At 34.5% G+C, this 19,243-nt stretch overlaps 1 protein-coding gene across 2 annotated transcripts; it reads right to left on the bottom strand.

The window, feature by feature from the left end:
* Nucleotides 1-8,840: 8,840 nt before the first annotated feature.
* Nucleotides 8,841-13,163, bottom strand: LOC149163286 (uncharacterized). Of its 2 annotated transcripts, none has more exons than XM_089431670.1 (7): nt 12,573-13,163; nt 12,184-12,290; nt 11,829-12,042; nt 11,227-11,388; nt 10,879-11,052; nt 10,702-10,790; nt 8,841-9,108 (listed from the first exon to the last, which is right to left on the bottom strand). In XM_089431670.1, exons 1-6 carry the CDS (start codon nt 12,951-12,953, stop codon nt 10,761-10,763), a joined length of 1,068 nt encoding a protein of 355 aa, XP_089287796.1. In that variant the 5' UTR covers nt 12,954-13,163; the 3' UTR covers nt 8,841-9,108; nt 10,702-10,760. The 2 variants fall into 2 exon arrangements, with proteins under 2 accessions (XP_089287796.1, XP_089287797.1); XM_089431671.1 differs by having other exon boundaries at nt 11,829-11,937; nt 12,573-13,155.
* Nucleotides 13,164-19,243: the final 6,080 nt, after the last annotated feature.

The following is a 19,243-nucleotide window of genomic DNA, read 5'->3' as shown; positions in this document are numbered from 1 at the left end:
TTACATTAACCTTTTTTTTTATCCTTGAGCTTTGGCTTAACTTTGCATGATATCATTTGATAACTTCATATTTTTGCAAAGTGTTTTACTTGAAATGCAACATGGTTGGTTCTTGTGTTACAGCCAATTTTTTTGTTGTTGCGTTCTATTTTAATCTTTAAACTTTGCATAATGATATTTTGATTATTGTTTGCAAAGTATACCTTTATTGGATTGCATGATGGTTGGTTCTTGTGTGACAACCATGATTTTGTTTGTATCCAATTTATCATTTAAGCACTTTTTGAAAGGCCATTGTATGCTCATAATAAAAATATAATAATTAATATATGTTGGAAGTATGTGGGCTCCTGAATATGATATGGACATAGCAATATATGAATATGAATGTATTCCCTTCCCACCCTTCCCCCCAACTAATGGTATTGACAATTTTATGAAATGAGGAAGAGAAATGTTTTTCCAACAATTATCATTCTAGCTTTTTATGGAATTCTATGGTCAAAAGCTAGAAAATGATGTACCTTAACTTATCCTTTGGAATGGATGAGTTGTATGTGTGGGGGCTACAAAATTCTGATCATATCTTTTTCAAGTCGCTGAACAAGAGGAGTCATGGATAAAGAGTTAAGATGACTTTTTATTGCTTCTACTAAAACTTGTTGAATCTGCTCCAAAATGTTGAAAATAATAGTCTTCATGTCTTCAAAACTCATTGGCACAATTCCTACTATGTGAAAAAATGCTCTGATGTCGAACATAGCAGGAAATTGTTGACTTAGTGACCATTAATGGATGCCATTAGTCAACATGAGAACTCTCACCATTGATGACAATGAGAGTCAATATGCCCAAACACATCTTGCTAGGGACGAATAGTTTTGCCGATGTCGAGTCACCTAGAAGATCTGATGAACAAGGGACATTAATGTATTCCCATTGTTTGTCAGCATGAGAACTTGCCATTAATGCATGCAAGCCTCAAGGTGTCTTTAGAAGGAACTTAGACTCAAAGGACTATGGACTCAATAATTTGCATTGAAGCACGGCTTATCTGCGAAATGAAAATGACAAGAAATGGAAGATGGCAATGGAGAGTAGAAATGGCAATGGGCAATAAGCATTTGAATGAGCCTCTTGCTTTTATTTGTGGGTTATAAATGGACAAAAAGAGATGGAAAATGTGTGTGAATGTAAATGGAAAATATGGAGTGAAATGAGGTGAATAGTTTATTATGAGGTATGAATGTGATGGAGACAATAGTATCTGAAAGTTTTTCAAGTGTTTGAATCTGATTTTGCATCAGAATATTTCCTCTTTATTGTTGATCATCCTCTTATGAAACAAATTGGTCTCTTAGAGAGACACCATTCTCTTGTAGTCATTTTCATTCCTCCTGAAACCTGCAAAAAAACTAATACTTCTTCTGTAATGGAATGTAAGATTATCAAAAGAGAGAGGTGATCAGTCTCTCTAGTTATGATATTTACACACAAAACTAAGAATTTGTATTAATGAAACAAATTCTCAAAGGAAAAATCAAAAGAATTTATACCTTCTTTGGAATTGGTGCCCCAAGTTGAATGTTGCTTCATTTCAGCAATTTATTTCATTATTTTTCATTTCAAACTCTAATGATGGATTTTTCATTGTGTAGATCTTGTTGAGATCTTTCCAATGATACTTGAATAATCAAAATCTAATTTCGTATGAGAAAGTTAAGCTGATTTGAACAATAAGGTTTTTTTAGCTGGAGAACAGTTGTGGAATTGGACTGTAGTTGTGGAATGTGCACAGTTTCTGTAGCTAAAAATCTTGAATAAAAAGTTAGCCATTCATCTTTCATCATCAGTCCAAAATTAATTAATTCTTTTAGAAAGTGAGTAAATAACTTATTCATTTCATTGATTCAAAATTATATTTTTTTCTTAACATACGGCGACTTAGTGTGGCGACTTAGTGATAACACACACCTTGACTTCCCTTTGACAGGGGTCTTTTTCATCGACTTAGATCAAATGAATAGGACACCATCCATGTACTGACATTTTCCTAACTACCCATGTGGTTTGTTTCATCTCTCGACACCTATAACCTATAGAAGTATGAAAATGGTTGCGGAATTGCCAATTAGTTGCGGAATCAGGTTGCATTCCATAGCTAAAAGACAGTCAACCATCAGTTTTCTGATTTAAGTTATTGGAAAAAATATTTTATGTAGCCAAGTAACAGGGAGAGAAAGCCTAAGATCACAGCTGGTGCACAAAACCGATTATTCATGATCTGCCATATTTTTTTTTTAATTTTCTTCACTATCTACCTGAAAAATAAAAATTTTGTAAATGGTATATGAAACAAAACAGTTTTAATAATGAAAATATATCAGAGTAATGGAAATATACGATCTTTTCAACAGCTTTGATAACTCCCTCAGTTTTGTCCTCACGATGAGACCCATTCTGCCTTTTTTACTGCGTAAACAGCAATGTAGAAGACAGATATATGAAAACAGAGTGGTTATGTGGAAGCAAAACGGTTTCAGATGGTAACAAGCAAATGTCTGTATTTGCAATTAAAATTAACACAGCATACGACAAATGCAGAGCCAACATGCAGATCCGTCTGACGTAACAAGCCCTTCTGGTTAAAGTAAAGGAAAGTTTACAAATTAGGCAGAAGCTCAAATTAGCTCATTTGAATGTGGCACTCTCCTCTGTCCACAGAAAAACAAGAACAACAATATCACCAGAAAACTTGCTTAGTTTATTGTTGGAAACTCTTCTCATTTCTAACTCATGTAAGGTGATTCCGTCCCAATATTGTGCTCTCTCCTGCAGTGTAAGCATGTGACCACCATGATAATCATAATAAAAGCACGAGCCAACAATCTATTCTCATGAATGTCTAGAGGCATTTAACTATAAGTTAGCAAGTGTGTAAGCAATTCCCTTTCAAGCGACTTAACCACACATAAAAATTTTGCATGATAGAATTCGGTCCAAACTGTGTAGCCAGTAGACGTGAAAAGCTTCGAGGAAGAGTCGTATTCAATTGGGATACGTCTTGTTGTTAAACAGGTGTGTGATGAAGTATGAGTTTATTAAAGATGGGAGGCGTGTAATCAAGTTTTAGATGCCAGCACACTGTTGATTCCTAAATCAGAATTCCCTTGCCGAATTAAATCATAGCGTATTCATTAATTAAAATCCGTTTTTCTTCACGCGACAAGCAAAAAGAGGCTTCAAAGAACCGAGAAATTCTCTCAAACCACCACGAATTTCTTAAAACGATTTCTGGGTTATCTAATTGACCATATTGGCGAAAAAACCCATGTTTTATTTTTCTCAAATTCATCTCCGTTTGGCCAAATCGAGCATTTGAAGTTTAACGTTTTTCAGTGTTTTACGTTTTCCCTGAGTTGCTGCATTCGGCTATGAAATGAATTTCTAAGAGAAAATTTGTTTTCAAATGTATTCTCAACGTATGAATTAGAGAAACAAATCTCCAAAATGGCATACAATTGTTCTCATGCATCATAAGCAATCGGTTTTCCAAGTCGACTCAACTCCGTTTCAATATCAGCGATAATTTTCTTGGTAAATGACTGAAGGCCCGGGATGGTAACTTAATTACAGTCTCAAGATGCTTTGAAAGCATCTTCACAAGATGTTCTGATCCCATTTTGTATGCTATACATTTATGATCTAGATTATTTGAAAAATATTCCAACTCTCTTCGTTTTGCAACAACCATTTCAACACTTTTGCTGATATTTGCGAGCAATTCATAACACCAACCCAAGGAAACTACAAACACTATTTTGAAAGCCATACAAGAGTTTTTTTTCCTCATCTTATTTTTCTTTACAACAGTCCAAGCAATTCTATCTGTTGAATTTTCACTTTTGATTTTTTTTTAAATGTTCTTGCAGGTTTGTTTTAAGGCCAAAGCTTCAAACAGGAATGCAGATTTTTATTGAAGCCACAATGGAGACTAGAATTGGGGATAGCCATTGATTATTTTTCTTTTTTTTTTTTCTCTCTGAAATTGTAAATTTTTATAAGAAGAATTAATGATTTTCAATTTCAGGCAGCAAAGACTTCAAGTAAAATATACTAAAAACAGAACTTTGATTGAGGCCTTAAGCTGATTTTTTATCAATCTGGGCTGGGTGACTAAGATAGGATCCATGTCAGGACAATTCTGGAGATGCCCATGTGGTTGGTTTCTTCATTGAATGCCTGTAACCTATTAAACCTTGAAATTAGCTGCGGAATTCCCAGTTAGCTGCGGAATCAGGCTACATTCCGCAACTAATTTGCAGAATCTTATTAAAATAGGACACAGTATTTTGAGGACCACTATAAACTATAACCAGTGAATCTTGGACAGTTGAACCTATCAAAGCAGTTGGGTTTCATTTTTTTATTATTATTATTTTTATTGTTTTTTTTATTATTGACTTTTTTTTTTTTTTTTTACATAACAATTCTTTTTCTAATCCTCCAGATCACACAAAGTGCAGGAGGAGAGCATACTCAAGAATTATTTTTTTTTAGATGTAAGAAATAAGGTCTCCTGATTATACTTCCCCGACAACGGCGCCAAAATGTCTAGTCAATTTAACATCTTAAATTGTTCTACATAAATTATCAATCAAGATATCGTAAACTGATAAAGTGTGGTGCACCATATGTGCTTAGTGAACATTTTTCTTACTTCGTTTTTTTATAGTTAATGTCTTTTTTGGGGTTTTGTTCTTGTTGGTTTCCTAAAGTGTTTAATGCAAAGGGAAATCATATTTTAAGGTCTTAAGAATACTTTTAAAGGTCAAGTATGGATGTAGATTTCAAGACAAGGTTTATGTCCCTTATGGTAACTTCCAAAACTTAACACTTCAAAATATCTCAAAATATGTTATTGATCAAATCAGTTCTTGAACAAAAGTGTAAATATGCAGCTACTTAAATCAAACAAAAGATGAAATACTGGTCATGAAATCACTATCTCTGATGTCCATCTAATTACAGAAATAAAATCTAAACTATTGCACTCAAACAAACCAAAAATTGCAGACTAACAAAAGCAAGATCAATTTATTTCATTTATAATCCGATAGCTCGCCAAGTAACTTTTCCAGGTTAAGCCATGGCTCCGGAGATAATGTCAATAACATGAAGAATTGATATCTAAATTACCTACTTGCAAATGAAAGTAAAATCAAGTCACTTCACTTATAATCCGATAGCTCGCCACGTAGCTTTTCGGGGTTAAGCCATGGCTCTAGAGATAACGTCAATAACATGAAGAACCTGATATATAATTACAAAAATGAAAGTAAAATCAAATCACTTCACAAAATCAAATCACTTCACTCATAATCCGATAGCTCGCCAAGTAGTTTTTCGGGGTTAAGCTATGGCTCTGGAGATAACGTCAAATGACATGAAGAATTTGATATCTAAACTAACTAACAACAACAAATAAATAAGACTGAAATCAAAGCATAACTTAAATTGAAAAGCTTAAGAAAAAGTTCAGTAGAGAAGCAAATCTCATGTCACTATTTGATGCAAAAATATGTAAAGAAAAACTAATCTACAATCAACCAGTTGAACACACTAGCATGAATTAAAATTGCATAAATGGAAAATCTAAACTATCAAACTTGAAAGCAATAAATTGACATACATGAATGAAATCAAAGCATAATTACAAAATAAAATCTACTCTACCTTACATTCTAATGTGCTCCATAACATCTACTTCACATCTCCTTCCATGTTGAGAACATCAAATCTTTATTCAAATTCTTCAAAATTACAAAGTACAACAAAGCTTTCCAGAACTTTCAAAAGCCATCAAGGAAGAACTATAAACTTCAAGCTAAGCTAAGACTAACAAGCTAACAAATGAAGGAGAGAGATCTTCTATTTATACAAAAAGATGAGAAGCCATCTCATTAATGAGAGTCCATGAATCTCTCCCTCTACCTCTAGAGTCATAATCAAAATAGGAACTGATAAGACACGTTTTCTTAGAGTTTCAATACAATTAGGAGATGTGACACATATCCTCATGATCCCATGATTCTTTCCACTCAAATTCGAATTTGGCCTTAGAGTGCCACATAAGGGTCTTCTAGAAGTGTCATTTTGCCCTACACATGTCAACAATCTCAACCCACTTGTTAGGTATAAGCATATGCACATTATTTCCTAAATTTTAACCACAAATTTACTTAAAAAGGCTAAGAATTAATAAAGTTTGGAAAAACATAAATGTGGCCCAATGAGAATGAGAGTGGGATGAATGTAGTGAAATAGTAGTGAAATGGAGGTGAAATGGAGATGATATAATGGACATAATAGTGAAAGTGTAATGGAAATTAATGACATTTTCAAGACCCAACAACCTCTGCCCAATCAAAGTAGCCTAGGGGTTTTTCAGGGTGCTGAATCTATATATACTATCAAAAAACCAGTTTAAATAACACAAATCAAGATTTCACCTCAAATTTTTCTGCCAGATTCTGACACTGGTAAGTCCAAAAATTCACACTAAAAACAACTCCTTAAATATATAAGGAAAGACATATCTAAGGAAAGACTCATGTCAGACTTATGACTTAATCTTGCTACAGGATTTTTGTAAGTTTATATTAATATAAATTTCCTAGTTATGGTTTAAAAAAATGATTACGTCAGTGATCATTTTTAGTGACAAAGATGTGCAGTTCATAAACAAAACTACTCTAGTATCAAGGTTACAAATCCAATAGCAAAACTCAAAAAGGTCAGCCCAACAAAAGGCATTCACATTGTCAATCTGATGGCGAAGGGGTCACCAGCAGAAAGACCAAGACCAACTATCAAAGAGAGTTATTTTGGGCATTCGATTTTCAATTCCACTTTGCCATCAAATCAGGCTGTGAATGGAAAAAACTTCAGAGATCAAGAGCCATTGTGAAAACAAGAAGTGAGGGAGTCAATTCTTTGCATAGAAGGGAGCCCAAAAAGGCCTCTGCTTTTGGGCAGAAATTGGTGTGAGCATCTCCCAAGGGGGTAACTTTTTGGCTTGATAAAAGTGGCACTCTTATATGTATAAAAATATTCATTTGGATAGGAGAAATCACAACCATTAGTGGGTTAAGGTGACATTTACTTTGGAAGCTTGGCCATATGCAACAAATTGGGCCTCCAAACAGTGTTAATGACATGAAAAATAAACTGCATTCTCACCTCACTATGTTTTACTCCTCTCCCCTTATTTATAATACTTAAAGAAAATGAGAAGAAACTTAAGAAACCTTTTCTATCCAAAGACAAATCAGTTTGGTTGTTCTAGATGTTGTTTACATTGATAAAACAGTTGATGATAGATGTCATGACATACAGATCTTATTTGTATAGGTTCTAACGAGCTAAGAGAAAACAATAATCATATTTAGGAGAACTCCAAATTGAAGAAAGAGCAACCAACTTGCATGCTTAATGAAGCAACTATTGGTTTCTATTTCTAATGGCCAAGTTTATCATTACTTCTAAAGTGGACAGACTTCATTACCACAGGGAATGCTATATGGCCAATCATACCTCCCATGGAATCCGTTCTCTAGTGTTTGGTGCACATGGTCATCATTATGTCCTGTATACTGGAACATAGCCTGAATGTGACTTTGCCCTTCACCATATAGCTATTATGGCCAAAAGATGTCTCTTCAAAGACCCTGACTGCAAAGGGTAAAAGACGATAGCGTTGTGCCCATTAGCATGGCTCCTCCCTGGAGTTTGTTGAATTTCCAGTAACACGATATTTTCCCCTGTGGGTACTTCAATTTTATACACAAACACATACATTTAACTTCGGAAATTATCTTGCAGATTTTGGTGAAAAATATATTGATAAAACCATGTAGGTATCATGTGCAGCATCCAGACATGTCCCCAGTTTGGACCGAACTGTGATCATACCCATAACACTTTCAACACATCAACTTGATGCACGAAGTCTATGGCTGTATGGCTTTCTTGGGAATTTGCTGGCAGCAAATTTCAAAAGAGGTTGGGAACTTCCTTTTTTTCAATTTGTACTTGGAAAGTGCTGGGTCCTACAGTCTCCTATAAACTTAAAACTGTTCTTATGGCCTACCTTGTACCAAGAGCTGCCTACAAAATGAGGGCTCACTAAGAGTGGGTTTACAAATGATAAGAGCTCATTGTGCAAATTGTGCAAATTGGATACCATCACAAGCTTGTTTTGTGACTGTTTCTTCTTCTGTCAACGTTGGAAACCATATAGATCAGCAAACATTTTCTTCCTTACCTCAAGGAAGTATCCTAGGTGGGCAAGGCTGCTTGGAACTTGCAATACTGCTTTTAAGTCACTATACTGCCCTCTAGCACTGCCTACAGTTTCAGTACCATAAATCCTTGCGGAATTGTATTGTAAGTATAAGGAAAATAAAATATCTGCATGGCATTTGCATGAAAAATAAGATAAAGCAAACCCTACGACATCTGCATGGCATTTGCACAAAATAGAGATTGATCAAGCTGACATGAATAACATATAAGGAACATAGCATAAGAGAGTAATAGCTATTAAAAATCGGGTCATGGTTCAGCTTACAGGCTATTTGTACAAAACATGAAAATATGCGTAGTATTGTCTTCCAGAGTCATCGCATTCATGTTTGTAGGATTCCTACAAACATGAATGCGATGACTCCGGAAGACAATACTACACAAATTACAGATCGCAGAAGCCTCAAATCATTAATGAAAATATGTGTTAAAAGTGTATAAATCTGAAAAGTTACTGCACTCACATGAGGAACTATGTCAAGTAAGAAAGATACATTATGAAAGAAATGTATCCTTAATGTTACAGAGAAAGACAACACAGTGCGGAGAGATTGGGCAAAAATCACCCTTCATTTTATTTTTTGTTTCTTTGCAATATACATATATACAAGAAGAAAGTACGTTGAACTGTCCAGTTAACTGAAAATAACAGTTCCTGTAGTTGACTTAATTTACATAGCATGAAAATTTTCCAAACATCTGTCCAAGGAGCTTGAAATATTGCAGTCATTCTTGCTGAACCTGCACATAGAAGTCAATTATGTAAACTCACAAACTGAATATTTACAACAATAGCAGCTGCATTAACTGTTAAAGAGAAAAATATGTTTCAGAGAATGATGTAAGCAGTGTAGGTGCACAAAATAAGAAACAGTGAGGCAACATAAATAGGTTAAGAGCTCATAAATTAGGCAGAAAATATATCCTGGTCAACTAAGCAATGAAATTGTTATTCGCTGATCTAAACTCAACTTTGTAGACTAAATAAAAGTAGTAGGAAAACAAAATATATCTCCAAAAAGAGGAATGGCTTCAAAATGAGGAAGGGCATTACAATCCAGGGAATGAAAGAAAATGGAATCGCATTAACAAGAATTAGCAAGAATTAGCCAATGCCTATCTGTTACATGGGGTTTTGATGCCTTAAGGATGCCCTTTAAAGGCCTTCTCTTATTAAACTTTTATATCGTAATACCAATTCCTATCTATCTATAATTCATGCTAAGTGCGGGAACATTGCTTTTATAACACTAGGACTTCAACTGATATACACAATATGACACTACGATGATGAACCAAAAAACTTACTCTATTCTAAGATTCGAACGTTCATTTATGACTAGTGACTTATGAGATTGATCACTGACACTAGCATAAATCATTATTTTTAAGAATAATAACAATTATTTATGTCTAATTCCTATCAAAAAGCAACCTAATCAGGGTGTTAAACAACTTCCTTCATGTTGAGTACTGTTCACAATTATGGAACAAGTTGCCAACCTCACCAAGTTTAAAACCCAATAAAGGCCCTAGGTTTTTCTAGATTGAACCTATGATTCAACAGAACAATTATTGCAATCCTGTAATGTAGTAGGACAAACTGAGATCCTGACAAATCTACACAGAAAAGATCTAAAACATAAAATAATTTTATTATTGTCTCACAAATAACCACAAATAGGTCAATGGACTAATAAATACATCAGTCAGAATACAAAGTGGGAGCATGAAAACAGTTCCTGAAAAATCATGATATAAGCAAATATAGCCTATACAGAGAAGGATCCAAAGTCTAAGACCTAACAACATGGAGAAGTGAAACAAAGCGATGAGACAGATAAATGCAAGTGCTTAACAATGATGCAGATACATTCTCATCGAGCAACAGGCAGATACACAGGAAGGTCGATATACATATAAAACAAAAGGACAATTGTAAAATTTTACTGAACCTGGGCACAGAAGAGCTCAAAGTCCCGGAAAATTAAACAAACACAATTTGATAAAATTCCTTCACAGTAACTCATCGTCAGTATTACTTGTACATGCTAATCCTGACATAAAGCTCGTCTATTATTTAGTTTTTCATTGAGCTTCAGTGACTTCCAAGAATTATTGTTTTCTTGCACAGTTATCTTAACAGTCTGGAAATTAGGTTGTTTCAAAAAGAAAATTCCCCCTTTCACATAGTCATGTAAAAAGGAGTAAAGTCTATTTCAATTCCCCCTACATCTTCCAGATCTTAATGGCAGGACGAACAAATAATGAACACACTATTGATATTTTAATTTCCCAATACAACGAGTGTTTTATAGGGCCAACAAGACCTACCCAATATCATACAGGTTGATGACGAGTTGTAATGCATAGCCATGTCAGTCTCATTACTTTCAGACATCCACACCAATCCTTTGGGCAACCTGCAGTCAATTTCGTTGCCTCTTTACAATTGTTCATTATATTAAAAACTACAAATAGACAACTACGTAAAAAAATGAGAGGACTTACCTCTTTAAAAGAGTGTACATCAGCACCCCAAAGCCAAGCATCACAACCCGCATCTCTGGCACCCCAAATGTCATTGCGACGATCATCTCCTACATGCACTGCATCCTCTGGTTCTACTCCTAGAAATTCACATGCCTTCCAAAATATTGTTGGGTTGGGCTTCTCTGCTTCCACCTATCCCAAAACCCCAAAAGCAGGAACCAAAATTTCCCATGATAAATCTCTCATGACCCATACAACAATAAATTTGTAAAATAATATAAACAATGGTTTTCAAGCACAAAATATACATTTTAAGCAAATTAACGCAGATCAATGTCTTTGGGCACAAGAAATTAGTGTGAATACCTCAGCTGATACAGCCAATGCATCAAACCATTGTTCACACTTAAGAGCCTGCAATAAAGGTCTTAGGCGAGTATCAAAATTTGAAACTACAGCTAACTTTACTCCAGCTCTCCTCAGTGCTTCAAATACTTTCCCTGCTTCTGGGTCACAAATATGCCAAGCCTACAAAACCAATAAATCCATCTGAAATCAACAGAAAAGCCCAGGTTGGGCAGTCACATGTACCCTATAGTTTTCGGAACAAAATAACAGGATAGGATTCATTAAATAGCAAAGAAACCATGAGAAATGAAATGAAATTATGTCCATGTACACAAATGACCCAAGAATGGTTGATCGGACCTCAAAGTAATAATTAACGCTATCGACGGTGCAGGAAGATAGAAAGGAAAGAACAAAAGAGTTGAGCCAATGAAAGAAAACCCTCTATGTATGAAAGGATAGCCAGGAAGAACTGGGACACAATGAAGAAAAGGGAGGAATAGAGGGGTTGAACCAATCCAGGAAACCCTTTACAATGTATAAGAAAATATTCAGAAAGAAGTGGAACACAATGAAGACCAGTCTTAGCCTGAGAAGAAAAAGCAAATGTAAATGAATACCTGATCCGTAGTATAATACTCATAAAGCTCCTCAAAATATCGGGAATCGGAGCAGCCTGTAGCAGTCTGTACAACATACTGCCAGAAAGGTCTGGCGTCGTCCATGAATCTGGAACAAATCAAGCATTCATTCCCACACCTCAGATTCCATACAACCAGTTGAGCTCTAAAGATTGAAGTGATACAAAATTCCTGTTGTAAAAAAGCAGTCCTGCTGCTTGCCATAACAAAAATTGCTGAAAGTAAAAAGCATGTATATAATTTTCTTGCCCAATCAATAACTAAACCATAAACAACCAGGACCATGTACAGATTATGAATCGAAGGGTGTTATTATTTATAGATACATGCATACCTTAAGCGAGTGGTAGGCCAAGGTTGCTGATAAGCCCAACGGTACCGACTAAGAATTTCGGCCTCTGAGTAACTGACACCATACTTGAGACCAATATTCCTGTATATCTGCATTCACAATTTGAACCCAACACAAAAACAGCAACAATAAGATCAGAAACACCTGATATGTCAGACCCCAATTGGTTATTTTCTGTCAAAAATTAACATCCGATTTCCCCAAATCTTATATTCCCAATACACATATAAATGTGAAGATGCAAAGGAATTTATAGGTGCAAAAGATCGTGTCCTAGGTTATATTTGCTGCTTTAAGACCTACTCAGTTGGTGGAATCTTGATTTTCATAAAAACAAAAATTGAACATCAAAGTTAAAAAAAAACACCTACCTGAGCAGCTGGCTGGGATGGGAGAACCAGGGTGCCAACAGCATCCACCAAGAGAGCTTTGTGAGTAAGCCCTCCATACAATGATCTTCTATAGTTGTCGTACCATTCCTGTTCTCCACCACCACACATCTCCTTTGTCTCTGTAGTTGATGCAGATGCTATCGATGACAAATATCTTCTTCTGCCTCCTTCAATTCCTCTTCTTCTTGACATATCAATCCTCTGTTGTTGCAGTGACTGTGGAGTTGAGCAGCTTCCATATGCAGAAGCAGAGACCTGCTGGCCTCCATTTCCGATTGCAGCAGCCCTGACACTCACACCAAGGGCTGCTGCAGCTTCTTCAACAAATCTTCCTCCTCTTCTGGTAAAAACCGAAATCATCTTTCCTCTTTTCTAAAACAAATTTCTGTGACTAGCTCCCAGGCTGATTATATATCGTCCACATTCTCTGGGCTTAACTGACAATGTGCTGCATCGCGGAGCCCAAGTGTAACGTGTGAGAGTTGATTCCTTCGATGGGACCCACTTCCACCTCCATTTTTGTCTCTGGCTCAACTTCTTCGGACACAGGATAAATGTTCAGCTTGTTTTCGCTGAAGCTTATCCAAAACTCTAATCTTAACCAAAATGCAATTGTCCCATCATCATATCATGGAGTAGAATGATATGCCCTTCCATGTCAATGGAAAAGCCATAAGACGTAATTGTCACATCATTATATCATGGAGTAGAATGATATGCCCTTCCATGTCAATGGAAAAGCCATAAGACGTGGAGTCTTATCCCATTCCATGTGCCTCGCTCGCCATTAAGAATTTGGAAAATAGCGTTGATGATAGACATATTTGACTCCTTATAGGTAATTGGTGAGAAGAACATATTTGGAAACTATTTGGATGTTATTTTCTTCCGGTATATTGTATCCATGGAATTTTAATTTTATTATTATTTTATGGTCAGAAAAGAAAATAGTTTTTATTATTTGTTATCAAAGATAAATAATGTTATTATGTGGTGTGAAATAATATTAAATTAAAAAATTATTTATATAAAAATATTAAAAATAATAGTGATGAATATACGATTTGTAAATCAATTCCAAATACCAAATTTTTTATTAAAAATAATAGTGATAGATACTAGTGGGGTTATTTGTAAATTGATTCCAAACATTAAAATTCTCAGAGCTCCGAGTTGATAAATATAGTTGACTTTTTATAAAAATGGATGAAGAAAAACATAAAGGAATAAGCAAATGGATGAGGAAGAACATAGGAAGTTATTTGGATAGTATTTTGTATTATTATAAAAATATTAAAAATAATAGTGATGAACACAAGTGGGATTACTTGCAAATCGATTCCAAGTGGTATTGTATTTGAAGTGTATAGTAAACGAGACCTAAAGCGTGAAGACTGTGAAGATAGAGTGCAACAAAAGGTTAATACAGTGGAGCAATGCACTGGATTCCAAGTGGTATCAATGCCCTGGTTGAGTTGTTCCTAAACTCCATGTATTTGAAGTCTATAGTAAAGGACAACAAAAGGTTAATACAGTGGAGCAATGCACTGGTAAAATAAAATTTAATTTTGGAGGCTAATAAGACTTGAACCTAGCTCTTTGCTAGGTTATTTTTGAAACTTACCACTAAACCACAAAGCCAACTTTGTTAAAACAAGAGGAGAAACAAATTTATATATTTTCAGAAGTATTGCATATATTTTGAATTTGATAGGATTTGAAGAATATTTGGCTGCATAACAATTATGACTTCAATAGTTTCCACAGTTGGAGTTGTTCTTAATGGAAAGGAAAACTATCAAGAATGGTTTAGAAAACTTAAAAGTGCCCTTGTTTTTAACGATTTGTGGGAAGTTTGTCAAGGCAAGAAGGATAGTGATGGAAAAGAAATTGCACCAGAGCCACCTGATAATGAGAAGCAACATGCAATTTGGGAGACAAAAGACAACAAGGCATATGCATTAATAATTGCATTGGTGACAGAAGAGGTAAGCATATATATCGTTTCTTGTGGTACTGCATTCAAAGCACTAAAGAAGTTGAAAGAATTGTATGATTCACACTCAGAACTCGAAATTATTCAGTTATTGTTAAAGTTGTTTAATTTGGAGATGAAGGATAATGATCCTTTGAAGAGTGCCTCTGAAATAAAAGCCATTTTTCATGATATAGAAGCCACTGGAATTAAAGTAGATTTACAACTTACAACTTTTATAAAAGTCCTTCACCCTGTCTATTCAAACTATTTAGAATCTCTCCAAGCTAGTGGGCAGCTAAAAGACATTACATTTGATAAACTAGTAATCAAAATAGTTGAGAGAGAAAAAACCTTTGGGAAGAAAGAGGCTCCACCTAACTTTAACGTAGAAACTTTGTGCCTTGCGCAAAAGGATCAGAAGTCTCATGCTAAAATTTCTAGAGGTGATAAAAGTAGTAGAGGTCGTGCTAGGAGAAATTATAGAGGCAAGGGGGGCAAAAATAATCAGGGAGACAAACAACAAAATGATAGACAACAAAGGAATTTTAATGATAGATGTGGTAAAATTGGTCATACTTCTACTAACTGTAAAATCCATTGGGAGAAAGTCAGTGAAAGGAGAGAACAATTAAATGAAAAGAAAGATCAACCACTACCAAATAAGGGAAAATCATCATAGTCTTCACATTACATTATTTCTCACTGTAATTTTAATATCAATGATGTTTTCAACATTACATTTTCTTCGTGGAGAGATACCTGGATTTTGGATTCAGGAGCCACTTGTCATATGACATTTAGGCGAGATTTGTTTGAAACATTCAATGACGATATTGATGGTGTTATTTACTTTGCTGACAAGTCTCAAATTAAACCATCTAGCATTGGGTCTATTTGTTTGAAGATACCAAATTTTCCAGATTATGTTCTACAGGATGTACTTTATATTCCACAGTTTCAGCGAAATTTGATGTCTCTTATCCATAATCAGCAGTATTCTATTCATGTATTTGATGACATTATCGAGATAAGAAGAGCATATAATCATGCAGTCGTTATGACTGGTGTGGAAGAAGGTACGCTTTTAAAATTAAATGGTACTTCATCTACTAATTGTCGTGAAAATTCTGTTCTTTTGGCACAGCAAAGTGATATCATGTCTCCCAGCTTGTTGTGGCATGCTCAATTTGGTCACATCAATTATGGCAGCATCAAAATTATGAAAAAGCAATGTATTAAAGGTCTTCCAATAGTTCCAAGAAATATTATACCTTGTGATGCTTGTATTATAGGAAAGCATTGTAAACAACATTTTCATAGTTCTTCTTTCAGATCTTCATGAAAATTAGGTCTTATACATTCATATTTATGTGGACCTATGCCTGTTGCAACTACAAATGGAAATAAATATGTGCTGACATTTATTGATGATTACTCGAGAATGTGTTGGGTGTATTTGTTGAAGAATAAGTCACAAGTGTTTGATGTTTTTAAAAATTTTCATTTGATGATTAAAAATGAAACTCAACATAATATAGGCATTCTCAGAACTAATAATGGTGGCGAGTACACTTCTCATGCTTTTGAACAATACTTGAAGGACAATGGAATCAAACATTAGACTACCATACCTTATAATCCACAACAGAATGGCATCGCAGAACGTATGAATAGAACTTTGCTTAATATGGTTAGATCTATGATGTTCTTTAAGAATGTTAAGTTGATGTTTTGGGGAGAAGCAGTGCTTTGTGCAACTTATATTTGCAATCATTGTCCTTCTTCTGTCATCAATAATAAATCTCCTTATGAAATGTGGTATAATCGTCTTCCTATTGTTCAACATTTTAGAGTCTTTGGTTCTCTATGCTATGCATTAATTCCTAAACATTAGTGCAACAAGTTGGGTGTTAGGAGTCGCAAATGTATTTTCTTGGGATATTCTACTACTTCCAAAGCTTATAGATTGTATGTTGAGGAGAATAATAAGTTCATTCTTTCCAGAGATGTTATTTTCCTTGAATCAGATAAAAGTAATTCCACTGTTGATAAGCAATTGGCTCATTTAGAGAAATTTGCATCTAAGAAGTTCTACTTTTAATATGATTATGTTGTTCCACACACTAAAGGGGGGGTTCCCATTCTAGATTAGTCTGTGGTTCTTCCATCTTTGACTCATGAGAATGTTATTGCTGAAGAAAATTTGGATGATAGTAATGTTTCTGCAGGACCAGAAATTGCTCTTGAAGAGCCTGTTCTTGAGCCTGTTTTTCAAGATGAGCAACCATCACAACCACTTCAGCAACCTTTACGAAGATCTACACGTGCTCGAAAAGTTCCAAGCAAGTATGACGATTTTGAAACAGGAATGTATTCTAAAGGTGATTCAGGTAATGTTTCTCATGACTGTGAATTCAATCATTGTACAATTAGCGAACCTAATTGTTTTGAAGAAGCTGCTAATTGTGATGAATGGAAGGATGCAATGCAAAAGGAATATGATGCACTTATTAAGAATAAAACTTGGAGGTTAGTGGATCCTCCTACAGGTGTCAAACCCATTGGTTGCAAATGGGTGTATAAGATCAAATACAAAGCAGATGGTTCGCTTGATAAATACAAGGCAAGACTTGTAGCAAAAGGCTATGCTCAGAAGGAAGGCGTTGACTACATAGAGACATTTGCTCCTACAACAAAATGGGGCACAATTAGAACTCTGTTTTCTCTTGCAGCTCAGAATAGCTAGAAGATACACCATATGGATGTTAAAACAACTTTTTTGAATGGCGATTTGAAGGAGGATGTTTATATGTTTCAGCCTGAAGGTTTTGTTGTTAAAGGAAAAGAGCAAAAGGTATGAAAATTAGTTAAGGCTTTGTATGGACTGAAACAAGCATCTCGTGCATGGTATGAAAAGTTAATTGAACACCTTCTCAAATTGAATTATAAGTTATTTGATCTGGATGATGCAACTCTTTTTGTTAAGAAAATTGGAAAGTCAGTTGTATATTTGGTTGTGTATGTAGATGATTTGATGATCACTGGAAACAATGATGACTATATAGTGTCCGTTAAAAGAGAATTATTGAAAGTTTTTGACATGACAGATTTGGGTTTATTACATTATTATTTAGGGATTGAAGTTGATCAGAAACCCAAATATATTTTCATTTCTCAGAAAAAGTATATTGGACAGCTATTGGATAGATTTGGGATGTAGGATTGTAATCCTGTCGCTACTCCTATGGAGCAGAATTTGAAGCTTACTTCCACTAAAGGAAGTATGTTTGAAGATCCAACAAAGTACAGGCAACTTGTTGGAAGTTTAAATTTTCTAACTATTACTCGACCTGACATAGCTTTTGTTGTAGGGATACATTCCAGGTTCATGCATAAGCCATGTGAAGGTCATTGGAATGCAGCAAAGAGGGTGCTCAAGTATTTGAAAGGCACTCGAATATATGGCATCAAATATTCCAAAGTTGTAGATTTCCATCTCACCGACTATTCAGATTCTGATTTTAATGGAGATAAGGAGAATGGAGTCTCTACTTCTGGTTATTTGATGAGTCTTGGATCAACAACCATTAGTTGGAGATCACGCAAGCAATCTATTCCTGTTGATTCTACCACCGAAGCCGAATATGTTGCAACAGCTCAAGCTACAAAAGAAATCATTTGGCTTCGCAAAATACTTGAAGACTTGCAGGAGAAACAAAAGGCTTCAACTCCACTACTTGTCGAAAACTCTTCTGCAATTCAGTTGGCCAAGAATCCCAAGTTTCATGATCGAAGCAAGCATATTAACACCAAATATCACTTGATTCGACATTATGTAGAGGCCAAAGTTATTCATCTGACACATTGTCCTACTTCATAGCAGATCGCAGACATATTTACAAAGCCACTTGTATATGAAAAGTTTGAAAAATTTAGAATGTTACTCGGCATGTCAGATGTCCCTTTAGATTAAGGGGGGGATGTTAACTAATCATTCGGGATTGTTATTGTATAATATATAATATGTAATTAGTTTCACATTATGTTTTTACGGTTAATAAGTTACCGAGACACAATTGTCTTGTACCAAGATTCTACATGTATTAATAAGTAATTTTATCATTAATATGAAGCTCTTTCCTTTTTGTTCTTTCATTATGGAGTTTATTTGGGCTTGTACATGAGGAAAAGCATAGAGAAATAGGCAAATGGATGAGGAAGATTATAAGAAGTTATTTAGATAGTATTTTGTGTTATAATAGTATTTGTGAAATTTTATTTATTTTTAATTGTTATAAGATTCCGAATTTATCAAAAATTGATGATATTGTTATCTAGTATTAAATTATATATATATGAATGATAATAATAAATATAATTGATTTTTATAAAAGATTGGTGAGTAAAAATATGAAAGAATATGTTTAAAAAGTTATTTAGATAATATATTGTGTTTGTATATTATATATGTGGATTTCATTTCTTCTATTATTTATATGATTGAAAGAAATCATATTGCTATAAAAAATTAATGCATATTGTATATAACATATCAAACATTAATATGCAATTAATGTATATTTTTATATACATTTATGTTATAAAGATTAATGTATATAATTGGAAAGAATCATGTTGTTTTAAAGATTATTGGGATGGTATTATGTGTTTG

Source organism: Pinus tabuliformis, chromosome 5_1 (assembly GCF_031772625.1).
Source record: "Pinus tabuliformis cultivar Carrire ecotype Pingquan chromosome 5_1, CPIR1, whole genome shotgun sequence".
NCBI lineage: Eukaryota > Viridiplantae > Streptophyta > Pinopsida > Pinales > Pinaceae > Pinus > Pinus tabuliformis.
This window is presented reverse-complemented; position numbering and strand designations above follow the sequence as displayed.

Excerpts from the sequence above, each read along its gene's own strand:
- LOC149163286 (XM_089431670.1), bottom strand. The coding sequence starts at position 12,953 with ATGATTTCGGTTTTTACCAGAAGAGGAGGAAGATTTGTTGAAGAAGCT. Across the intron at positions 11,389-11,828 it reads AGTATTATACTACGGATCAG|GCTTGGCATATTTGTGACCC; the intron begins GTATTCATTTAC and ends TTGGTTTTGTAG. Across the intron at positions 11,053-11,226 it reads CATTGGCTGTATCAGCTGAG|GTGGAAGCAGAGAAGCCCAA; the intron begins GTATTCACACTA and ends GTTTTGGGATAG.